The 24,836-nt window shown below is 44.6% G+C and overlaps 1 protein-coding gene across 1 annotated transcript in view; it reads right to left on the reverse strand.

Moving 5' to 3' along the window:
• LOC135939659 (titin-like) overlaps positions 1-24,836 on the reverse strand; it is a 129,067-nt gene that overhangs the window by 49,046 nt on the left and 55,185 nt on the right. Inside the window, exons 65-95 of the mRNA XM_065484147.1 lie at positions 24,662-24,805; positions 24,200-24,601; positions 23,755-24,147; positions 23,427-23,699; positions 22,904-23,193; positions 21,847-22,848; positions 21,602-21,793; positions 20,541-21,546; positions 20,354-20,490; positions 20,030-20,291; positions 19,661-19,948; positions 19,374-19,605; positions 19,107-19,278; positions 18,867-19,053; positions 17,782-17,987; positions 17,598-17,725; positions 17,305-17,494; positions 17,147-17,248; positions 16,886-17,086; positions 16,469-16,696; positions 15,772-16,084; positions 15,063-15,251; positions 14,837-15,000; positions 14,523-14,652; positions 3,123-10,955; positions 1,634-1,933; positions 1,232-1,549; positions 1,015-1,175; positions 721-966; positions 411-618; positions 245-342 (exon numbers count right to left, since the gene is read on the reverse strand). Of these exons, the coding sequence (XP_065340219.1) occupies positions 245-342; positions 411-618; positions 721-966; positions 1,015-1,175; positions 1,232-1,549; positions 1,634-1,933; positions 3,123-10,955; positions 14,523-14,652; positions 14,837-15,000; positions 15,063-15,251; positions 15,772-16,084; positions 16,469-16,696; positions 16,886-17,086; positions 17,147-17,248; positions 17,305-17,494; positions 17,598-17,725; positions 17,782-17,987; positions 18,867-19,053; positions 19,107-19,278; positions 19,374-19,605; positions 19,661-19,948; positions 20,030-20,291; positions 20,354-20,490; positions 20,541-21,546; positions 21,602-21,793; positions 21,847-22,848; positions 22,904-23,193; positions 23,427-23,699; positions 23,755-24,147; positions 24,200-24,601; positions 24,662-24,805 (15,995 nt within the window). The remainder of the gene's footprint in view (positions 1-244; positions 343-410; positions 619-720; positions 967-1,014; positions 1,176-1,231; positions 1,550-1,633; positions 1,934-3,122; positions 10,956-14,522; positions 14,653-14,836; positions 15,001-15,062; positions 15,252-15,771; positions 16,085-16,468; positions 16,697-16,885; positions 17,087-17,146; positions 17,249-17,304; positions 17,495-17,597; positions 17,726-17,781; positions 17,988-18,866; positions 19,054-19,106; positions 19,279-19,373; positions 19,606-19,660; positions 19,949-20,029; positions 20,292-20,353; positions 20,491-20,540; positions 21,547-21,601; positions 21,794-21,846; positions 22,849-22,903; positions 23,194-23,426; positions 23,700-23,754; positions 24,148-24,199; positions 24,602-24,661; positions 24,806-24,836) is intronic.

Below are 24,836 nucleotides of genomic sequence, written 5' to 3' on the forward strand. Positions count from 1 at the left end.
CTGCGATCGGCACAGATTCAGCAAGTTCTTGGCAATGTCGCCATTTTAAAGGGCCAGCCCGCCGCCGGGAAGTCCGTCCGCTCAGATCGTGTGCTGAGCTAAATTAATCCCCGCTCTTAATCTTCATTTGACTTTAATGGCACGTTAAATTGATCAATTCTCCCATCAATCTAGCAATAAAACAGCCCAGGTGGTGTACACAAGTTTATTAACACTTGTCATATATCGATCTGTAATAAACTACCTTTTCTGCCAACAAGTCTTCTTCTGAGCCGCTCTGCCCGGTCGTTATCGACGTTCCCAACGTAATGGAAATTTCCGAGTCGGGAATATATTCGTATGCTACGAAAACAGAAGATCCGGTTAGACGGACAAAAGCCGATTTCATTGTCAGCGAATCAGAAACGTACCTTCTACAAGCAAGGAAGCGGTGCACACGCACTCGCCGACCTTGTTCTCTGCCAGGCACGTGTAGTCGCCCGCATCCTCGGGGAAAACCTCGGAAATTGCCAGTTTGCACACGCCTTCGAGGTCTTGGTACAGTTGGACATCGCGACCTTCGTTGATGGGATGCCCGTTGTGCAGCCACGTCACCTTAGGAGTTGGTTTTCCGGTCACCTGGGCGCAAAATGCATGGGAAATTTAGTAAAATTATATTTTGAAAGGCGAAATTGAAAGAAAATAGTTGTAGTAATTAATTTTATTTTCAGGACTCTTCACCTCGCACATAAAGTGAACTTCCTCTCCGTCCATAACCCTGAGGCTAGCCATTGGTTGCACAAAAGTGGGCGCGACCAGTTCTTCCGTGTCCACCTGCTCGACGACGGCCACGGTCGTGGTGGTCGTGATGGAGCCGTGTGTATTTTCCGCTCGACACGTGAATTGGCCCGCGAACTCGGAGTAGATCTCGGAAATCATCAGCACCGATTTGTTGTCCTCAGTGGCGATTCGCATCTCGGAGCAAGACTAGAATATCTCGTGATTAAGGGATTAAATCAGCGCAATTTTTGGTACTTGAACGGGCTGGTTGTTGTGGAACCATTGGAATGAGCATGCTGGATTTGAATCAACTTTGGCTTCTAAAATAGCCACTTGGCCTTCAGGGACGGTCTGCGAAACGGGCTGCTTCACGAACTTTGGCGGCGCCGCATCAGGTTCCCTCTGCTTATTGAGCTCTGAAAATTTCGCCAGAGTTGAACCACAAAGTTCATTTGGCTGAAGCGTTTGTTACCTATGCAGGCGATGGTGCCTGAAGTCTTAGCCTCTCCGGCCTCGTTGTGCGCTCGCACCTCGTACTTGCCGATGTCCGACCTGCTGACCTCGGAAATGACCAGCGAGGTCGTGCCCTTCTCCGTTACAATTTGCTTTCCTCGCTCTCCTGAAACTAGCTCCTTTCCATTTCGGTACCACTTAACCTCAGGCGTGGGCTCTCCCGTGAAGTCGGCTTCCAGGACCACTCTGCTTCCCGCCTGGGCGACTGTCGCCTCCACAGGCTTTGTGATTTTCGGAGCAATCATCACCATCGGCTTGCTGACCGAAACGGCCTCCCCTGCAAATTATACGAATTTCTAGATTTTTCCCTCCTACTCCGCTATATATTTTTTTTAGATATTTTTGCTTGGATGAGAGGTACCTATGATTAGGTTGGCCCTGGATTCGGCCTGCCCGAACTGGTTCACGGCCCTGATCATGTAGACGGCCTCGTCAAGCGGCGCCGCATCCTGAATGGTCATGGTAGCGACTCCGGTTTTGGGATTGTAGTGCAGCTTGGTCTTTTCGCTGGGTACGATCTGCTGGCCGGCCACGAACCACTTGATTTCCGGTCCTGGCCGCGCCTTGACCACGCACTGCATCTGAGTCGTCTCATTCTTCTTGGCCACTTGCGGCTGCAGCGGCTTCTCGAAGTGCGGAGCCTCTCCACTCTGCTCTCGCTCTGTAATCGAGGTGCTTTCCATGATTTGTCCCCCGCTATTTCAAGACGCGCGCGGCTACTCGTCTTTGCCAAGTTTCGAGAATAATTCATAAAAACGCTTGTTTCTATTAATTTTAACGAGCAGTGTTGTTGCGCAAGCAGACTAAATTTAATCTCTAAAAGTCGAACAAGAACTTACTTTTGCTTCCTACCCTCCATGACATGGCCTGCCTTCTGTTAATACTAATTATTACGGAAAGAAACAATTGGACCCTCGCTTTGGAATGATTTTCGGTTCGTGTTCTGTTCAATCCTGTGCAAACAACGGCTAAACAGCTACTACTTAATATCGCTGGTCCACGCAGCGCCGAGCGACGCGGGATTGGCTCGAGAACCGTAAGCAACCCCCTCCGAGCGGGCGGCGAACGCACGCACGACGGAGCAACGTTTCTCGCATAAATTAACCGCTTGGGATTTCTCGGCAGCTTAACAAAGTTTCTCGTGTTTAATGGCTTGCCAAATAAATCTTGTTCGACCTTTTCAACTGCTTTTTTACTGCGAGCCTAATTTAAAACGCCTATCTCGCGCGTGGAAAGTAATTACTGTGGACTTTGTGCTTTCTAGTCGAATCGACATTCATGTGCAGAAACAACATGTCAGAACGTTTTAAGAAAAAAAAACACTGCACTTTAAAAACGCATTAAGCTCAAGACTGTTATATAATGTGTGTAAACTATTCTAACTTGAAGTATTTATCGTTTTTACTCTATTTTAGTTTGAGTTGGTAAAATAGATATTTTTAAAAATGTATTGATTAATTAACGGTTATACTCCCTTTTTGTGACAAGAATGTAAAAAGTGAGAAAATTACGTAACATAAATTAATCTTTTTTTTACAATTTTCGGATATGATTGTTCCAAGATACAATTATATTGATAGATGCATTTTACTCGTATGGCGTTTCATGGCGTTAAAATATGTTTATTGCGCACTTAGTAATGTATTTTCCCAGCGTTTCAGTTTAGTAATTTTAGTGAATGAAATTTATCCCTATTTTTACTACTTGATATAGTAATATTTTTATATATTGGGAACAATATGCTACAAATTTAGCCATGAAAATCGAAACGACTCCAGAGCACAAGAGTTTCTCTACTCGGTTCCAGAACGACAGCTGTAAAAATAAAAAAGAGAGAGAGCTGTACTTACCAATGATGACGAGGTTGGCCGTGGAAGTGGCAACTCCCGCGGAATTGCTCGCCCTGCAGCTGTAAGTGCCCACGTCGGAATCGTTTGCCTCGTTAATGATCAACGACGCTGTTGACTCGCTGATAGAAATGGACAGCCGCTCGCTCGTGCTCACTTCCTTCTCGTTCTTATACCATTTGATGTCGGGGAAGGGTGTGCCCTCGACCTTGCACTTGAAATGCACGCTGCGGCCGTGCGTCGAGATGACCGGCTGCAGTCGCTGGATGAACCGCGGCGCCACTGACTTCTCCGTCGACACCTTTCTACGCGTGCGACGCACAGTCTTTTGCACCTCGCTCCTCTCCACCACGGTCACCTCCTCGCTCTTTTTGCTCTCGCGCTTGGAGCAGATGATTTCCAGGTCGGAGATGAGTTTTTCGGGCTGCTGAGTTTGAACCACCTCCCGCTTCTTCTCAGTCTTAATTGTTTTAGTTTCGATTTTCAGTCCTGCGATTTGCTGCTCCTCCTGCGCCAGCTCGGTTTCCTCTGCAACCGGTGCCTTCTCAGTCGGCTTTGGCACTGGTTTCTTTGCGAGCGCGATTTTCGCCTTGCTGGTCTCTGGAATGTTTTCTTCCGGTTTTGACTCCTCCAGCAGTTTAGCCAGCTCAGGCTGCAGTTCTGGAGCTGGTTCTTCTGGTTTCAATGCAATCGTCACCTCGCTTTTTTCTGGCTTCTCAAGTACGTCCATTTTGACTTCCTTTTTAGATTTCTTTTTCGGTTTCTCCAGAGATATTTTAGCACCGCTTTGTTCTTGTACAGGTTCTTTTTCAGCGGGCTGATGCTCCAGTTTTTCTGGTTCGGGCTGTGGTTCCACCTTTTCGGGTTTAGGCGAAGGCGACTTCTCTTTCTGCGGCGCTTTTTTCCTCTTCGGTTTCTCCAGAGATATTTTAGCACCGCTTTGCTCTTGCTCTGGCTCTTTTTCAGCGGGCTGAGGCTCCAGTTTTTCAGGTTCGGGCTGTGGTTCCACCTTTTCAGGTACCGGAGATGGCGACTTTTCTTTCTTCGGCGCTTTTTTCTTCTTTGGTTTCTCCAGTGATATCTTTGCGCCGCTTTGCTCTTGCTCTGGCTCTTTTTCTACAGGCTGAGGCTCCAATTTTACAGGTTCAGGCTGTGGTTCCACCTTTTCAGGTACCGGAGAAGGTGACTTTTCTTTCTGCGGCGCTTTTTTCTTTGGTTTCTCCAGTGTTATCTTTGCGCCGCTTTGCTCTTGCTCTGGCTCTTTTTCTACAGGCTGAGGCTCCAATTTTACAGGTTCAGGCTGTGGTTCCACCTTTTCAGGTACCGGAGAAGGTGACTTTTCTTTCTGCGGCGCTTTTTTCTTCTTTGGTTTCTCCAGTGTTATCTTTGCGCCGCTTTGCTCTTGCTCTGGCTCTTTATCAACAGGCTGTGGCTCCAGTTTTTCTGGTTCTGGCTTTGGAATTACCTTCTCTGGTACCGGAGATGGTGACTTTTCTTTTTGCGGAGCCTTCTTCTTTGGTTTGAGCTCAGTCTTTTCGATTTTCGGTGACTCTGGTCTTTCTGGTGCCGACGGAACTTGTTTCAACTCCAATTCCTTTTCCTCTTTTGGCTTAGGTGAGCTATCACGTTTAAACGGTTTCAATTGGACCTTCTCAGGACTTGGAGACTTTTCTTTTGGCTTTCTAGGAGCTTTTTTAATTTCAGGCTCAACTGGTTTTTCTTCAGGCTTTTCCTTTTTAAATGGCTTGAGTTGTACCTTTTCAGGCTCAGGTGAAGGCTCCTTAGGTTTCCTCGGTGCCTTTTTGATTTCAACTGGCTTTTCTTCCTCCTTCGGTTTGTCTTTTTTAATCGGTTTCAGTGACCTCTCAGGGCTTGGAGGTTTCTCTTTAGGAATTCTCGGTGCCTTTGGAATTTCTGGCTCTGCAGGCTTGTCCTCTGGTTTTTCCCTTTTAAATGGTTTTAATTGAACTTTTTCAGGCTCAGGTGAGGGCTCTCTTGGTTTTCTAGGAGCCTTTTTTATCTCAACCGGCTTTTCTTCCTCTTTCGGTTTCTCCTTTTTGATAGGTTTAAGCGTTCGTTCAGGGCTAGGCGACTTGTCCTTTGGTTTTCTTGGAGCCTTTTGGATTTCCAGCTCAGGTACTTTTTCGGGTGACTTTTCTTTCTTGAATGGCTTCAGTTGCACCTTTTCAGGCTCTGGTGAAGGCTCTTTAGGTTTCCTTGGAGCCTTCTTTATTTCAACAGGCTTATCTTCCTCTTTCGGTTTCTCCTTTTTGATAGGTTTAAGCGTTCGCTCAGGGCTAGGCGACTTGTCCTTTGGTTTTCTTGGAGCCTTTTGGATTTCCAGCTCAGGTACTTTTTCGGGTGACTTTTCTTTCTTGAATGGCTTCAGTTGCACCTTTTCAGGCTCTGGTGAAGGCTCTTTAGGTTTCCTTGGAGCCTTCGTTATTTCAACAGGCTTCTCTTCCTCTTTCGGTTTCTCCTTTTTGATAGGTTTAAGCGTTCGCTCAGGGCTAGGTGACTTGTCCTTTGGTTTTCTTGGTGCTTTTTGAATTTCTGGCTCTGATGGTTTTTCTTCAGTCTTTTCCTTTTTAATAGGCTTGAGCTGCACCTTTTCAGGCTCAGGTGAAGGCTCTTTTGGTTTTCTTGGTGCCTTCTTAATTTCAACGGGCTTCTGTTCTTCTTTTGGTTTATCTTTTTTGAAAGGCTTCAGTGTACGTTCAGGGCTAGGAGACTTTTCCTTTGGTTTTCTTGGTGCTTTCTGGATTTCGGGCTCAGGTGCCATTTCTGGGGATTTTTCTTTTTTGAATGGTTTCAATTCAACCTTTACAGGGCTGGGTGACTTTTCTTTAGGTCGCCTTGGTGCCTTTTTAATTACTAGTTCAGGAGACTTTTCTTTTGGTTCTTTTGCAGGCTTTACCTGAATTTTCTGTGGTTCTGGGGACTTTTCCTTGGGCTCCTTAACAAATGGTTTAAGTAACACTTTTTCTGGCTCTGGAGATGGTTCTTTGGGCTTTCTTGGTGCCCTCTTAATTTCCACTGGTTTTTCCTCCTCCTTAGGAGTCTCTTTTTTGAATGGTGCTAGTTTCACTTTTTCTGGACTAGGCGATTTTTCCTTTGGAAGCCGAGGCGCTTTCTTAATTTCAACCTCTGGAGATTTTTCTTTTGGTTTTTCTTTTTTGAATGGTTTAAGCTGAACTTTTTCTGGCTCCGGCGATGACTCCTTCTGCTTGCGTGGCGCTTTTTTAATTTCTAGTGACTGTTCTTCTTTAGGCTTTTCTTGTAAGTCTCTTTTAAACGGTTTCAGCTCCACCTTTTCTGGGCTGGGCGACTTTGGCTTTGGCAGCCTTGGCGCTCTCTTAATATCGACATCTGGCTCAGGAGACTTTTCCTTCTTTTCCTTTTTGAATGGCTTTAGCTGAACTTCCTCGGGTTCAGGTGAAGGCTCCTTTGGCTTCCTTGGAGCTTTCTTGATTTCCTGTTGCTTTTCTTCTTTGGGTTTTTCTTCCTTCTCTATCTTTACTGGTTTCAGTGAAACCTTCTCCGAGTCAAATTCCTCAGGTTTGCTTACAACAGTGGCTGGCTTTAGTTCTACGGCTTCTCGTTCTGGGGATTTCTCCTTTTGTTTTTCCTTTCTCACTGGCTTCAACTGGACCTTTTCAGGTTCAGGAGAGGGTTCCTTTGGTTTTCTAGGTGCTTTTTTGATTGGGAGCTCTTTCTTTTCCTCCACTTGAGCCAGTTTCTTCTGCTTTTCAATTTTTGGTGCGTCTGGTTCCACTTCCTTAGGTTGCTCTATTTTTTCTGGAATCAAATCAACCTTTTGTTCTTCCTGTTGTGGCTCAGGAGACTTCGGCTTTGGAGCCAATTTAGTAATTTGCTCAAGTTGCACTGGTTCTGGCTCTGGCGAGGGCGCTTTGCCCCACCTTGAACTCCTCTTTTTAGGAGCTGCCTTTTCTTCAGCCTTAATTGGCTGCGGAAGTGGCTCCATTTCGACATGTTTAAGCTCAATTTTTTCGGGCATCAGAACTTCTTGCTCTTCGTCTGCTTTTACGACAGGCTTCAGCTCTACAGTTTCTAGCTCAAGTGGTTTTTGTTCGCGTTCTTCTCGCACCACAGGCTTGAGAACAACCTTTTCAGGCTCTGGTGAAGGTTGTTTTTGCCACCTTGATGACTTTTTCTTTGCAGGCTTTGTGTCTGTCTTTTCCACCGCCAATTCAACCTTTTCGGGTGCACTTATTTGAGAAATTTTTACTTCAGGCTCCAATTCAGTTTTCGGAATTGGCGTAACTTCTTTTTCAAATGGTTTTAGTACAACCTTTTCAGGACTAGCTGACTTTTCCTTTGGCCGCCTCGAAGCTTTTTTCACCTCGGGCTCTGGTGATTTTTCCTTTGGTTTCTCCTGTTTAAATGGTTTGAGATGAATTTTTTCAGGCTCAGGAGATGGCTCCTTTGGCTTTCGCGGGGCCTTCTTCAGCTCCACCTTTGGTTGTTCCTCCTCTTTGGGCTCAGGTTTCTTTTCACGCTTGAAAGGCTTTAGCTCAACTTTTTCAGGGCTTGAAGATTTTTCCTTAGGTCTGCGTGGTGCTTTTTTTATCTCTTGCTCTGGAGATTTTTCTTCTTGCACTTCCTTTTTAAAAGGTTTCAATTCAACCTTTTCTGGCTCGGGAGACGGCTCTTTAGGCTTTCGTGGAGCCTTTTTCAATTCAACCTTTGACTGTTCTTCCTCTTTGGGCTCGTGTTTCTTTTCTCGCTTGAATGGTTTTAATTCAACCTTTTCAGGGCTTGGAGATTTTTCCTTTGGCCGTCGAGGTGCTTTTTTGATTTCTGTTTCAGGAGACTGTTCTTCTGGCACCTCTTTTTTGAAAGGTTTTAATTGAACCTTTTCTGGCTCGGGAGACGGCTCCTTAGGCTTTCGTGGAGCCTTTTTCAATTCAACCTTTGGCTGTTCTTCCTCTTTTGGCTCAGGTTTCTTTTCACGCTTGAAAGGCTTTAACTCAACTTTTTCAGGGCTTGGAGATTTTTCCTTTGGCCGTCGAGGTGCTTTTTTGATTTCTGTTTCAGGAGACTTTTCTTCTGGCACCTCTTTTTTGAAAGGTTTTAATTGAACCTTTTCTGGCTCGGGAGACGGCTCCTTAGGCTTTCGTGGAGCCTTTTTCAATTCAACCTTTGGCTGTTCTTCCTCTTTGGGCTCAGGTTTCTTTTCACGCTTGAAAGGTTTTAACTCAACTTTTTCAGGGCTTGGAGATTTTTCCTTTGGCCGTCGAGGTGCTTTTTTTATCTCTTGCTCTGGAGATTTTTCTTCTTGCACTTCCTTTTTAAATGGTTTCAGTTGAACCTTTTCAGGCTCTGGTGATGGTTGTTTTTGCTTTCTGGGAGCCTTTTTTATTTCTACAGGTTTTTCTTCAGCTTGAGGCTTATCTTTCTTTTCTCTTTGGTAAGGCTTCAATGCAATATCTTCTGCAATTGGTGAGCTTGGTCTTTCTGGAACCAAAACCTCTTTCACGTCCAGTTGCCTCTCATCCTTCGGTTTTTCTGGCTGTTTTCTTTCAAATGGTTTCAGCTCTACTTTTTCTGGCTCAGGTGAAGGTTCCCTTGGCTTTCTAGGGGCTCGTTTTATTTCAACCTCTGGTTCTTCCTCTTTTGGCTTTTCTTTCTGTTCCTTTTTTACAGTTTTCAAGTGAGGAGCTTCAGGTTTTGGCGAATCAGATTTTTCAGGTCGAGTTACTGGTTTCAACTCAACCTTTTCCGGTTCTGGTGATTTCTCTTTAGGGGACCGCTTTTTCGCAGGTTTTAACTTAATTATTTCAGGCTCAGGCTGTGGCGATGGTTCCTTGAGCTTTCTTGGCGTCTTTTTCACTTCAAATTTAGCAGGTTTTTCTGGTTCAGGCAATTCTCTTCCCTTTGATTGTTGCTTCAGCTCCAGATCCTTCTCATCTTTCGGTTTTTGCTCCTTTTCTTTAGTGAAAGGTTTTAATTTAATCTCTTCACTAGGTGATTTCTCCTTTGGAAGTCTCGGTGCCTTTTTAATTTCAGGCTCGGGCTCTAAGTGTTCGGGTTTTTCTTTCTTTGCCTGCTTCAGCTGTACCTTTTCAGGTTCCGGTGAAGGTGCCTTTGGCCATCTAGGAGCCCTTGCAGTGGTCTGTGGCTCTGGTGCAGGTTCCTCTTTTTTAATCGGCTCTTTGACAATAAGTTCGCGCTCAGGCGATGCTGGTTTATCTTTACTGCTCGGCTTTTTCAACTCAAAATCATCTTTTTCAGCCTCTTTGGATTCCTTTACTTTTTTAACAGGTTTGAGTTGTACCTGTTCCTTCTCAGGAGACTGTTCCTTTGGCTTCTGCTTTTTAACAGGCTTCAGCTGAACCTTTTCTGGTTCAGGAGAGGGTTCCTTTTGCCGTCGTGGTGCCTTTTTAATTTCCGCAGGTTTTTCCTCTTCAAGTGATGAAGCCTTTTTCACGGGCTTCAGTTCAATCTTTTCTGGTGCTGGTGAAGGAGCTTTTTCAGGAACAGGAGCTCTTCTCAACTCGAGGTTTTCTACCGGCTGGGGTTTCTGCTCCTTTTCTCTTTTTAATGGTTTCAATTGCACTTTTTCAGGACTAGGAGACCTTTCTGTTGGGCGCCGTTGTGTTGGTTTGAACTGCAAAGTTGGCTCTTGCTCAGAAACTGGTTCTTTCTTTGGCTTCTCTTTCTTAAAGGGCTTCAACTGCACTTTTTCAGGTTCTGGTGAAGGAGCTTTTGGAATTCTAGGGGCTCGTTTTATACCAACCTCCACCTCCTCTTCTTGTTTTTTTGTTACTTTTGAAGACCCAAATTCTAATTTCTCTATAGTTGGGGACTCAGGTCTTTTCTGAGCCTCTTCCTCCGTTTGCTTTTCCTCCCATTTTTCTTTCTGCACCTTTTTCGTTGTTTTCTTGCTCTTTGTCTTACTGTCAACATCCTCGGTCCTCTCAAGGGATAGCAATTCCATATCCTCCTCGTATTGCAGTTGCTGTAGATAGCGCTCCACCTCGGCCTCACCTTTGTCCCTGATTTCCTGCGGCACAGGTCTCAGAGCTACCTTCTCTAATTGCTCCTTCTCGATCTGCCTCTTTTCTGTTTTTGTGCGTTTCAGCTGGACTTCCTCCAAGCTTTCCTTTACAATCGGTTGCTTTTGAATGGTCGAAGGCTTAAGCTTAACCTCGTCCTTGCTCCACGGCACCGCTTCCTGCTCTTTTTTGCCCTTTTCCACGACATCGCTGCCATCTTTGTCTGGTCTCTGAACCGGTTTTAAAGTCACCTTTTCGTATTCCTCAGGAACATCTCTGCTGATCTTCCTAAATGGTTTGCGCTTAAATTCCTCGGGCTCATCAGTGCCCTCTTTCTTAAATGGCTTTAATCTGATCCCTTCCAAATCCTCCTCGTCTTTAGGAAGCTTTTGCACAGGTTTCAAATCGACACGCTCAAGCGTCTCCTTCGACAACCTTCTTCCCTCTCTTTTCGTCGGTTTCAGGGCCACTGTCTCAAGCTTCTCCTTTTCTACCTTTTTCTTCGCGACCTTCGAAGGTTTCAGCTTCACCGCCTGCTCGGTCCAGGGCGTTGGCTCCTCTCGCCACGGCACACTCGAGCTGCGGGGATGCGGCTTTCGCCAGCCGCGGTCTGACGACAAGCTTCGGTTTTTGCGCCACGGCGCCGCTGACGTACCCTGAACCTCAGTTCGCGTCTTACCGCGACCTACTCGGCCGTCCCCTTCGACTGTCGTTTCAGTTGAACTGGTAACGGTAGTTGAGGTTTGTTCCTCGATTTGCTGCTCCTCATCCCGAACGGTGGTTGTTTCCTCGTACTGCTGTTTCCTGATGACGCGCCCTGCAATTACGTGTGCACTCATTTCAAATGCAGTCTGTTGCTTGTTAGTCCACACAACAGCCATGGGTCCATGCTTGGTCAGGTGTTAATTGGAAGACAAATAAAACCAGACTAAATTAGTTTATTATTTTTCTATTAATTTTATTTATGCATCTTTCAGTTTGCTTGTACATTTGTTTTAAAAAATGCTTTGGCTAAAGTAGTTTTCAGACTCCGTCAATTCGTCTAAATTTTTTTACTTTGATTTGTGTTTTGAAAAAATAGAATTCCAACTTTATGTTTCTTTTGCGTTAAAAGTGGGTTCAATTTACGTTGACATTCGTTCAATAATAAGTGAACGCTCGCAACAAGCGCCACTTTTAAATTAAGTGTCGCGCAGGTTGCCTATCTAGCAAGGCGTTAAGTGTGATTTCTCTCTATTTGCGTGCCAGTCGATTGAGACACAGCCCCATGTTTCAAGTTCAACGCCTCGCTGTCCCGAGTGACGCGTGCGTGAGTCAGTTTCGGAGGCTGCGAAAAAATGGGAAACAGTTGCGGGCGCACGGCTTTCCTGCCATAGAGGGAAGTTAAAAATACTTTTCGAGAAGGTCGACCAACGAGCGAGTGGGGCCGACGTCACCGCTTTCTGTTAGTCAGCCACCAACCCTACCGACCGACTGCCCGACTCCCACCACTCGAGAGAATAACCCTCTCTCCGGAATAATGTGTTGGTCGCTCACTCCCAGTTGGGTTCGGTGCCTTGGTGCGTGCGTCCGTGTGTGTGTGTGTGCCAGACAGTGTTATTTGTGAGCAGGTGAATATTCCCGCAGCAGCAGAAACAGTGTTAAAGAAGTGGAATTCCTGCAAATGCTTGCGTGTTTCAACTGCAAACATTTCCCGAATTCCACTTTGCCCGAACAGGGACGACGGAGGCAGCGGAGTGCGTCCAAAATTCGAGTGCGGTTCGGAATTATTTTTAAGTGCGTCCGCGTATTTCCAGCTCGAGTTTAAACTTAGATCCGTCACTCATTGTGCGCTTTTCGGGTCTGCCCGAGAGGTGATTTTACTACTGTTGCGAAACCGTCGGCTCTGGTTCGCGCCCCGCGCTAATTTTCGCCTACTTCAAAGCGCAGTTTTAATTGGCCCCATCATCGGCAATGCTGTTTGCGCGCACACAAGCCGCACCGTGTCCGATACGGCCAGAGTGGAAGACGTCGTCCCAGCAGCGTATTGTTCAACTCTCCGTTTTTGTCGTGCGTGCAAATTGCAATTCGCCACGCTTGCCTCACTTCGCAGAAACAAAGTTCCTCGAAATCAAGGATTAAGTGGCGTGCCAAATGATTTGTTTTGCGTCGCTCCTAATTCAAAACAATGTGGAACAGTGCACAGCGTTCTAAATTTAGATTTTATCTCGTGTTGTTTTCTGTTTGGAAATAAAAGCGCATCTTCAGTTTTCCACGGAACTCGTATTTTTGGCTGTTTTATTCTGTCCCTTCTCTTTTGATTCGCGAACGTGCCTCTTGGAAATAACAGTCTGCCCGATCCGGATAATTTTGGACCAAAGGTAAACCTCGCTGGAGACGCTTTCTGGCGCATCTGGGTACTATGACTCAGATGAGTCATTTTTCTCGAAAAAATGGGGAGTGATAAACGCCTGGCACCGAGTCAGCTCGTGATTAATATGCAGGCATGCGCGTGGGTTTGCAATTTTGAGCAGAACAGTCTCGCACATTGAGATTTACGGCGTCCCGCTGACTAAGTATGCAGAAAGAGACCGCTTTGCAGCGATATGTAACTGGCAGCGCGCGTGATTCACCGCAAAACTGCTCTCGAACCGTTTACGACTCACGTGTTTATTTATGTGACTCGGGGAAACATTATTTCCGCACTCGGTCGACTGCCTTCTCGGAAAATAAACTTAGATGCCAATCGCTTTGAAGGCTGGATATTAAAATGTTTATAATAAACATGTGACAGTGAAGAAAGAAGGCAAATTAGAATCAACAACAATTGGTTTAGCCCTAAAAAAAATAAACTAACTTGAGCCTTGTACCTTTCAGGCCATATGATTATTTCTAGAAACCCTACTTTTGAATTTGAAACGATTCTAAATCCGAATTTAGCAAAAAATGTACATGTGTCAACCCATTTAATGTTCAAAATAATGGATTAACATGCTAAATGAGCTAAAAATACAGTTTTGTTTAATTATCGTCTGGTAGATCAATTTTAATTCTCCGTGCGAATGTTTTCCTTTGACTTATTGCAAAAATGAAAAGCCTAGCTGCGAAATACGCAGATTTTGTGTTGCTAAATCCAACCTTATGCTCTTTCACCAGACGATTTCAAGAATTGGGGCCATTAAATAGTGCAAAGTTTTATTCCCCTTTTAAAACAGCCATCAAGCCTGACCCGAAAGTTTGCTTTGATGCTTGCTTGGTATCAAGGCGAACGCGCCAGATGAACGACGAGGTGTGTTTGATAAACTCTGGCCAGTGTTACGTGAGAGGCAAATAATGAGGCGGCGAGCAGGAGCAGCTTTGTGGGTTTCTGGGGGAGCCGTCGGCCGCGAGGGGAAACCGACAATCTGGTACGGCCAAATTTAGCCCAAAGGTGTCCCTCCCGCGCCCCCCCGGCCGCCCCTGGGACGTTTTTAACTCTTTCTTTCAAAACCGACTCGCTCTGTTCCACACCCACTCGGCAGATTTCAGTCTCTTGGGTTTGCTTTTTGCTGCAGGAAAATGTTTACAGATTTGCTTTTCGCTTTTATTTTTCGACATATATAGAGAGTTTCACAAATATAGTTCAGCAATATGATTAAACGAGTACCTGCTTTTTAGTGCAACTGTGGTTTTTCTTTTATGTAGTTGTTGTGAGTGCAAAAATCATCAAAACTCTGTGGTTATTGTGTTTTTTGTAAAATCAACAGTTTTTTTTATTAAGAAAAAATCGAGGCACATTTGTGTTTCTTTTTTAAAAGTATTATGGCACTCTTAAAAATACCCGCCACCAACCAATTGGAAATAATAATAGTAAAACATGATCAGTATGAAAAATTAAAAAGATAAACAATGTCCAATTTCTTCGTCCACGTGAAATGCGTGAAAGTGAAATGTTTTGACTAGAAAACTTAATACCACAAAAATCGATTAAAAACTAAAGTTGGCCCGAAAGTTGAATCCGTTTTTTAAACTGTGTTTGTGTATTTTTGTGTGTTAGTATCGAAAACAACTCAACCGTTGCCAAAATAAGGAAGAAAGAGGCCTTCAATTGCACAGGGAGGAAAGCCTCGAGCTGCCTTATTACTTGGCTCGAGTGTTGCTATAAGACTAATATTGAGAACATATAAGCACAGCAGACAAACACGATAAAATAAATAACTGTGTTGAAGATTCATCTCTCAGCACATTTTACAAACTCTTATTTTGCACCTTGTTTTTTGTTTTGTTTTGTTTAAGTGAAAAATCATTGTCAAAGCTTGCTTTAAAATATATAGGGAGGCTTCGAAGGGATCTCTTTTGTTCCTAATGTCAAGGTGGTGGTTGTGGTGGTGGTTTGGAAGCAAGCATTCAACTTATTCATCCTTACTTTTCACAGTGAGGCGGGCAGAGGTCTCGACTTGACCTGCTGAATTTGTCACCCGGCACGTGAAAATGCCAGAGTCTTCTTCAAAAGTCGACTTGATCAGCAGCACGCAGTTGTTTCCTTCATGAATGATCTAAAAGGTAGGACAAAGTTTCCCTTTATTGCTTGCATGCCTCATTCTCTTGAAACTGAACTTAACAATTATTTAGGTATATTAATATCAAATCAACATTTGACTAAATCATAGCGAATCTAGTAAAAGCTAAAAACTACTCTTTTTCTGCACTGGACTACAGCTCAGTATTTTTCTGGCGTACCTGGAAGTCGGGAGATTGCGGAATGAGTGCTCCCTCTCTGAGCCACTGGACGGTCGGGGTGGGGATGCCGGTCATCTGGGTTCTAAACTGAGCTGGGCTACCTTCGACAACGGTCACGTCCGAAAGCTTAGTCACGGTCGGGGCGACGTCCTCCGAGTCAGGAGCTGCAATCAATAGGGAAAGGTCATTCTTGCAAGGCCGCAGCGGTCAATCGGCGAGAACTCACCAAGGACTTTGAGGGTGGCTTTGGAGGTGGCGGTGGCCTCCTTGTTGCTCAGCACGCAACTGTACGGCCCTTCGTCCTCAGGGAACGCCTCGGTGATGTGCAGCGTGAATGAGTCCTGCTCCTGGGACATTTTGAAGTACTTGGACTGCTTGATCGGCTTGTCTCCCTTCAGCCACTGCACAGTCGGTGCTGAATACAAATTAAATTCATCAGTCTTATAAATGTATGCACAACAGTAAACTTTAAATAATTTTACAAGGAAAATTAACTGGAGTAATTTATATTGTGGTCTTCGCTTAGATTTTTGACTCGCTGGCAGTGTTTTCCAGTTCTGCTAATCCATTTGGATAACTTTTCTAGCCTCTTTACCAGATTTACAAAGAAGCCTCAATATTTAAAGATAAGAAATTAAATATCTGGATTTAATTAGACGGCCAGTAATGATATAATTCAAAAATTTATTAAGGGATCACATTTTTTAAATCATTTCAACACTAGAAAATTTTCTCATTCCATCCCCTTAAGATTTATTTTGCTACTTTAACATCTTAAATGTTTATAAAAGTCTAATCTATATTTCGTGAGTGTTAATTTAAAAGTCTTCAAACTCTTGGAGGGAAATAATTAAAATTTTATTCATTGAAGAAATAAATTGTTAAAATATGACTCTTGAAAAAAATTCTGCGTGTGTCTCGTGACCCTCACTTACCAGGATTGGCGGAGACCTTGCACTTGAAGTGGACGCTCTGTCCCTCGTTCACCTGCTGGTCTCTGAGGTCTTCGATTATCAGAAGGCTGGTCTTCTCGCTTCCCGACGGAGCGGCGTGCGCCGGCGTGGGCGAGGTTGCCGCCGGACCCTGCACTTGCAGCTCGGCCTCGCAGCGCGCCTCGCCCACTGAGTTGATGGCCACGCACTCGTATTTGCCGATGTCGTCGGGCAGCGCCTCGATGATCAGCAGCGTGTACGTGCCCTCCTCCTCCAGCGTCTTGCGGCGGATGTCGGGCGAGATTTTCTTGCCACCCTGCACACAACCAGACAAATCGACATTAGAGAGGATATGCAACCGGCGCGACATTAATGTTTGGCGGACAGTATGGTCTAAACTGAACAGGCAATAACAAAATAACATCTGACAAAATGAAATATCTGGAGCTAAAATTATTCAAAACTCTTGTCATGCTAGTAAAAAGTTAAACTTGGGACCTTTTAAATTAATTCAAAAAGGATACAGGTTTTATTTTGCAAATTCTTAGGGTTTAAATTGATAGCCTAGATTTGAGGTAATTGATATGTGGGGAAAACCAACGAATTGTTCTCTCCCATAAATTTATTTTCGTCTCATGGGAGTTAATCGGTCTAGACGTAGGACAATTACGAACAATCAAGGGCGAGAAATCGAAAATACCTTAAGCCAATAGACGTCGAGGGGCTGGGTGCCAGAGAGCTTTGCGTCGAATCTGGCCAGTTGCCCGGCAGGCACATTCACTTCCTGGATGGTGCTGAGGAAGCTGGGTGGCACAAGACCAACGCGTCCGGCCCGCTTCTCCTCCACCACCAAATTGGCGCTGCACTTGGCCGCGCCACCACGGTTTTCGGCTACCGCCGCGAAGATTCCGCTGTCCTCCATGAACACCTGTGAACAATTTAAATTTATTATATTAACATCTTGTAAATTCTCGTAACAAAAAATTATCTCTAAAATCAAAGGGGAAAAACGTGGAATTATATTAATAAAAATGAATGTAATTATTCCCTTAACTAGCTTTTTAATATTTTGTTCAGAAATATTTTTTAACCTGTTCATCGTGCTTTTATAAAATACCTGTCTGATGATCAAGATAGACTTCGTGCCAAAGGTGTGGATTTGCAAGTCATTGGAGTTCTGAATCTGGAAGTCCTCGCGGAACCACTTGATCGCTGGCGTCGGGTCTCCGTCAAACTCGACCTCGAAACGTGCCTGCTCTTGCTCAAATGCGCGGCAGGGCTGGATTTTCTTGGTGAAGTGCGGTGGCTTAGCCGGCTTCTGCGAAATTCAGGCCAAAATTTCAATCCGTGCATCATTCTCAATCGAAGAAAATCTTACCACTGCTCCTGTGACGACTCTTTCAAGAGTGCGTGCCTTGTGCTCAACCTCGGTGGTTTCGGTCGCGGTGATCTTTCTGGTGATCTCCAAGTCGCCTTTGATCTGAAAATCGAGTTAATTAATTATGCCTGTGCGTTGATGCATTCGAAACTACACACCTCTCTCTGCGTTTGCTTCTGCGTGGCGGTGTGCACCTCCTTGCCGTGAACGCTTGACTCAGACGGCGGCAGCTGCACGTCACTTTTCTGCACGGTCACGTGCTCAACAACTCCATTCTGAGACACCTCTGACTGCACAGCCGTTTTCCTTAGCAAAGTCGGCGACGCCGGCACTCTATCCACTTGTTCCCTGCGTTCAAATCACTTTTATTAGCAAGTATTTTGAGGGACACAAGCATTTCTTGTTAATCAATTGCTAAAAACAAAGAATGAAAAATAGAAGAGGCACTCACAGTTTATCCTCATAGCTTTGAGCCATTCCCTTGGCGATGGAGCTCTGCTTCACCTTCTCGCCGGGGATTGCAAACTGGTGCGACTGCTCGCGGATTTTTGCCTCCTTCATCAGCTGCTCCTCCTCGAGCTAAAGATATGGCAAAATTGAGTGCGTCTGCTAATTTGTTAGCTGCGTTTTCGCACCTCTTTGAGCTTAACGTAGTAATCCTCGCCCTTCTTCTCCTTTACGCTCTTCTGCCACTCGGTCTCCGGCTCCTTGTGAATTTTCTTTTTCACAAGGCTACCGACATCTAGGTGGCCTTCGCTAGTGTTGCGTTCTTGGTAGAATTTCTCGAGCTCTGTTTCCTGTCTCTCCTTTTGGTACTGAGTTAGGTCATAGTCATACCATGCTACAAATGCAACAAGAGACATCACCTTAGTAAACACAACAGGTGGCACTTTGAGTTGGGGAACAAATGAAAATTAAGTAACTTGGTTTCACATTGAGAAGGAAAAAAAGTCACTTCAAGAATGTCTACAGGGCCAAAGAAAACTGGTTCTGTCAAGCCAAAATCAAGTCTGTATTTTCCTCATAAACATTTTTCTTGAAGTTAAAGATCGAGTCATTAAAATTTACTTAAATATTAATTTAGCAAGAAAAATATAATGAGGGTTGCTAAAGTACTATTATTTATTCTTCGGCCCTTTTATTGAACACCGAAGGGAATTTGCATTCAGCAATTTTTTTGTACACTTAAATAAACAGGTAGTTGAAGCAAATTATCTAAATCTAAGCAGGGTCGAAACTGCTAGAGAGACTGATCAGGGTTACACTTTTTAACGAAAACATATTTTTACATACTTTCGTTTAAAGGGAATTAGTAGCTGGAAGAAGAAATTCGACAAAAATGACAAAAAATTGTGGCGCTGGCAAAAAAATGTCGTTTGAAATGTTGCATACATGCTTATACACAAAGACATAAAACCCATACCTTAACTTGGACCTTTCCGTAAAAAGCATGTAGTTGAAAAACTTATCCGCTGGCATGAAAGATAAAGCAGTTTGGGAAAAGAGTATTTGTTTCAGCGGGAAAGGTAATGTTAGTTATTGGAGCTTTAAGTATAGTACATGTGTATTATGTTTAATCCTGTTTAAATCGTGTTCAAAATGTTTAAGTCGCAAAATAACTGAAATATTTTTATATAGCTCTTGATTAAATTATAAGTCAAATCTTGAACGCCTTAGTAAGCTGCAATTATTGGAAAATAGCTGTGCAATAAACACTCACGCCTCGGCGAGTTCTTGAGCACGCTGCGGAAGTCGTCGTGGCGGGCGGTGACGTTCAGCGTGACCGTCTCGTACGCTTCGCCGGCCGAGTTGCGGGCGATCACCTCCACCTTGCCAGTGTCGTACTGGCGCGCCTTCGGGATATCCATGTGGTACATGCCATCGAAGGTCAGCTTGTACCGAGTGCCCTTTATCAAAATTTTTATCGAATCAGGCAAACGGAAGATAAGTCAAAGGTTACATTGAGCACGGTGTGTCCGTTGACAAGCCACATGACGCGCGGTCTCGGGTGGCCAAGTACGCGGCACACAAACCTGGCAATCCTGCCCTCCTCCACGATTACTGGATCAGGCTTCAGAGCGAACACTGGAGCCTGCTTAGGCTTGTCATCTTCGTCAGGCTCCTCTGGCACACTGGAAGTGAAAATTTGTCCAAAAATTAAATTTCGAAGAAATTATGTTACAAGACTTCAAAAGCTACGTTATTAATTTAATAACAATATACTCACACTTGCCAGGCGGCCTCCATTTCTCTGATTTTCTCAATGCTCTTCATGCCCTTAGGCAGCTGAGACTCGTAAATAATACCAGGCTTGCCGGCAGTCTTGATGATTGCCTTAGTTTCGTCCATGCCGTACAAGTTGGTGGCGCGACACAAGTACTCTCCGCTGTCCTCGGGATACACCCAGCCGAAGTTCATGGCCACGTAGCCGAAGTCGTAAATTGGATTGAAGCGGTTCTCTGTTCACAAATGAGAGTAAATAACTGGCAGGAATGTAGTTGTGGAATGACTTACTGTGCAGCAGTGGCTTTCCGTTGAAGAACCACTCAACTTTCATGTTAGGGTCTCCTACCGGAGCCAGCTGGCACTCGAACTTGGTGCTCTCCATTTCAACCAGCTCGGTTTGGTTTGTGATTTGAGTGACGAATCGCGGTGGTTGTTTCTTGTCTGCGTCGTACAAATCTTCTTCCGTCAAATGTACCTCAGAAGTGTACTTTTTGATCGTAGCCTCCATCTGCATCAGGGCTTCAGACTTCTTCATGCCCCTTGGTACTTGGTTGTGCAGCAGCACGGACGGAAGTTCTGAAAATTTATTAGATCGTTATTCAGTTAAAAGAAGACAGAAATTTATTAGATTAAATCGAAATTTCCATATAAACATACTCTTGCAAGCAACTTTGGCCTTGGTCGTGTCAGAGCCGAGCTCGTTTGTGGCCTTGCACACATATTCGCCAGAGTCCTCATTGTATGCGTAAAGAATGTCCATGGAGACATATCCAAAGTCATAAGTAGTTCTGAAGCGATGTCCAGACGAGAGCAGTTTTCCATTGTGGAACCATTCGATTTTGAGGTTGGGATCAATCTTAGGCTCAACATGGCACTCAAAGTGAATTGGCTCTCCCTCAGAAATAGCGACGTTCTCAATCTGCCGAAATATTTCAGTTAATTGTAAAAATTAAATTTTCTTAGCAAGTTTGAACTTCGCACCGGTGTAATGAATTTAGGTGGAGTAAGAGGAACGTCCTCTTTGATGACAGGATTGAAGTTTCCTTTCTCAAGATCAGCAAGTTTCTCTCCTACCAACCCCTCGGGAAGCTGCGTCTCCATAATAATGCCTCTCTTAGCTAAAATATTGGTGTCAGCACTTTCTTACAAATCTAACTTTATAGATTACCTTTGCATGTGATCTGAGCCTTTGTCGTGGCAGATCCCCATCTGTTTGAAGCTCTGCAAAGAATCTCTCCCGAATCTCTTGGATAGGTGTAGTCAAGATCCAGCACCACATATCCGAAATCGTTGATTGTGTGCATTCTGGAGCCGGATTGGAATGGACGTCCATTGAGGAACCAATCAATTCTCATCGTGGAATCTCCAACTGGCTCAACTCTGCAGTCAAAGTGAGCTGGCGCTCCTTCAGCCACGTTCAAGACGTCCTTTAGCTCGACGGTGAACCTTGGTGGATCAGGCTTATCTTCCTCGGGCAAAATTTCGTCCCTCTTGTGCAAGGTTTCTTCCAATTTCAGCAAGCTCGCGGTTCCAGAGCTGAAGCGAGAAGGCAGCTGAGGCTCCAAAATAATTCCTTGGCGACCTCTGACTTGCAGTTTGCAGCTAACACTTGCTTCGCCGTGCCTGTTGGTTGCCTTGCAGGTGTAAAGGCCAGAATCGCGCTGATAAACTCCTGCCACTTCAAGAATGACAAATCCAAAGTCATTAATCGTCTTGATCCTGGATCCGGACCAGAGAGCCTTTCCATTGTGGAACCATTCCACGCGCATGCTAGGATCGTTGGCAGGCGTAAGTCGCCCTTCAAAGTGAGCCAGCGAGTTTTCTGCCAGGATAAGGTCCGTGGGGTGTGTGGTGAACTCTGGAGGCTTGCCAGTGTCTTCGTCTGATGGCAATGGGCGCTGGTCAGCGTTAAGGCCTTCCAGTTCAGCAATCTTCTCGATGGTGCGCTCCATGCCCTTGGGCAGCTGCGACTCGAGGATAATGCTCCTCTTGCCCTGGACTCTCATCGTGGCAGAAGTGACTGCTTCACCATATTCGTTATTGGCTCTGCAAGAGTATTCGCCTGTGTCTTCTGGGTAAACTGGAGAAATTTCCAGGATGACAAATCCAAAGTCGTAGAACGTACGGAAGCGTGATCCTGTCTTCAGTGGTTTTCCATTCCAGAACCACTCAACCTTTAACATAAAAATTAATAAGATTTGTATTATAAATCATTTCCACGGCACTTACAACAAGCCTAGGATCGTTAGTTGGAGTGAGTCGAGCTTCAAAGTGAGAGCTTTCGCCTTCTCTGAGATTGTCAATGTTTGATAATGGCACTGTGAACACAGGTGCCTTGCCCTTCTCTTCCGACTTTTCGTCTCTGGACCTATAAGCAGAGTCTTCCAGGTTCTGGATCTTCTGCAGTCCTCCTTCCATGCCCTGAAATTTAAATGTTAAATAATGACAAAAAAAACGTGAACTTTTTAACCAACCTGTGGCAGTTGAGAATCAAGAATAAGATTAGCCTTTGAGGTGCACTTCAGAGTGGCCTTTGTCACGTCAGAGCCAACTTTGTTTACAGCACGGCATTCGTATTCACCAGAATTTTCTTCGTAACAGTAAAGAATGTCTAAAATGACAATTCCAAAGTCGTGGAAGGTTCTGTAACGATGTCCAGTAGGCAACTTCTTGCCGTTGAAGTACCATTCAACAGTAAGAGTAGGATCAGCAACGGGAGTAAGTCTCGCTTCAAAGTGAGCGCTTTGTCCCTCCTTGATGCTTTCCACGTTGGAAATGTGCTTGGTGAACTTTGGTGGTTCTGCAGATGGCGAGGTGAGAGTCGGAGCAGATTTTCCTTGCGTTTCCAACTCTCGAATACGTGCCAGTGATTCAGGCTGCAGGGAATCGAGATAAACTCCACCTTTTCCTGCACATTTGATGAAAGCTCTGGTCGTATCTTCGCCGTACTTGTTGGTTGCTTTGCAAACATATTCGCCGGAGTCTTGGCTTTGAACGTATGCGATGTCCAAAACAACAAATCCAAAGTCAGAGACTGACTTGATGCGGGACGAGTGACGGATAGGCTGTCCATTGTGGAACCATTCAACCTTGAGATTTTGGTCTCCGACAGGGATGAGAGTACATTCAAAGTGGGCAGAATCTCCATCCTTAAGGCCTTCGATGCTCTGGATTTGACTTGTGAACTGAGGCTTTTGTCCCTTGAGCTTATCAACGCATTCAAGATTGACGCTAATTTCTGCTTTGCCCCATTTGTTCGTAGCTTTGCAAGTGTACTCTCCTGAGTCTTCGATTTTGGTTCCCAGGATCTCAAGAACTACCATGCCGAAAGCGTACACTGTGCGCACGCGGTGGCTAGCCTTGAGTACCTCACCCTTGTAGAACCATTCGACAACCATCGACTGGTCTCCAACTGGAGTGAGAGATGCTTCAAAGTGAGCGATATCTCCCTCGCTGAGATTTGACAAGTTCTGGAACTAGAATTACAATTTTATATTAATTTTCAATCAATTACCATAATTTCTAATTTACCTGAGAAGTGAATTCTGGAGCTTTTCCTTCATCAGATTCAGCGGATGGTGCCCCAGCAACTCCGAGAGAATCCTCGAGCTCCTGGATCTTTTCAAGGCCTTCTTCGCCTTTAGGATGCTGAGTCTTTTCGATGAGGTTTTCTTTGCTCGCACAATAGATAGTGGTGGAGGTGAATGCTTCACCCTGCTTGTTCACTGCTTTGCAAGTGTAGATGCCCTGATCACGATCGTAAACCTCGGAGAGGTCAAGAGTAACGAATCCAAATTCTGATGTGATCTTGAATCGAGATCCTTAAAAAGAAGCGTTTCATTAATTTTTATTTAATTAATTAAACAATATTTATTCAGCAATATTTAAAAAATCAAACCGATAAAAATTTATGATTATCTCACAAGCGTTAATCTTTCCTTATAAGTTTTTTCTGCATGCGTCAATTACTAAATTTCTGAATATCTATGAAATTAAATTGGATATTGAAATTATTACAGAAACTACATCACAATTTAATTGGTTATATAGTTACCATGATCAAGAGCTTTTCCATTGAAGTACCATTCGACCTTAAGGTTAGGATCGTTCTTAGGTTCAACCTGGCATTCAAGATGAATTGGCTCAGCTTCATTAAGGTTGAATTGCGGCTCCAGAGGCACGACAAACACAGGTTTGGGATAATCTGGCTCTGCCTCAGATGGAGCTCTCAAGCTCTTGTTCGCGAAAGCCTCATCTGCATCTTGGACTGCCTCCAGACCAGCCTTGCCTTGCGGGTGCTGAGTGTCGAGATAGATGTCCGACTTGGCTGTATAAATAAAAATAATTAGTTTATCTAATAGGCTAAATATTGAATAAAATACAGGTGCAACGCAAGCTTCCAGTTGTAACCGCTTGTCCTTTGTTGTTTGAAGCCTTGCAAGTGTAAATGCCTGCATCTTCGGCGTAGCATCCAGTTACGTCAAGACCAACAAAGCCGAAATCGTATGTTGACTTGTATCGAGAGCCTGTAGGAAGCGGTTTGCCGTTGACAAACCATTCGATGTTCATTGTTGGGTCCTTCGATGGCTCTACATTGCACTCAAAGTGAGCTGTTTCTCCTTCCTTGAGCTCAACGTTGTTTAAGTGAGTGATGAACACTGGAGACTCAAACACAGGCTCAGGAGACGTCACCTTCACGTCCTTAGGAGTTTCAAGAGCTTCAATGATTGGCAAAGAGTCTGGACGCAGTGTTCCTCCCAGGAGCCAGTGGCGATCTGTCAATTTTTTGTTTAGTCATTTTATGAAGGATTTTTTTAAAGATTTTACCTTCAACTTTAATTGTGCACGTGGACACTGCTTCTCCAAGCTGGTTGGTTGCCTTGCAAGTGTAAATGCCAGAATCATCGGCGCGCACTCCATTGATAGCGAGAGAAACATGACCAAAGTCAAATGTGCTCCTGATTCTTGCTCCAGTGGTGAGAGAGATTCCATTCTTGTACCACTCCACTTTGAGGTTTGGATCAGCACGAGGCTCGACTTGTGCCTCAATCGTAACGTTCTGGCCCTCAACGAGTTTGTCGACGTTGTTGAGATGGGTTGTGAAAACTGGCGCCTGCTTTGGTGTGGTATCCATAAACATTTCTGGCACCTTATTCTTTTCAGCCTCAGCCAATTGAATCTTCTGCCAGGCATCAGGTTGCAAGGGATCTAGGTGAATGGATGACTTGGCTGCGTCGTAAAATTTATTCAATGAGATATAACATCATTTTGAATTGTATTTGTACAAACCTTTAACGTTAAACGCCTTAGATGAAACCGCTTCACCGGCGTAATTCTTGGCCTTGATCATGTAAAGACCAGAGTCGTCAGTTGTAACGCCCATAATGTCCAAATTGACGTAGCCAAAATCGTGGGTGGATTTAAATCTTGAACCTACGCAAATGATTATTTATTTTTGGCTTAC

This window comes from Cloeon dipterum, chromosome 3, assembly GCF_949628265.1.
Source record: "Cloeon dipterum chromosome 3, ieCloDipt1.1, whole genome shotgun sequence".
Taxonomy (NCBI): domain Eukaryota; kingdom Metazoa; phylum Arthropoda; class Insecta; order Ephemeroptera; family Baetidae; genus Cloeon; species Cloeon dipterum.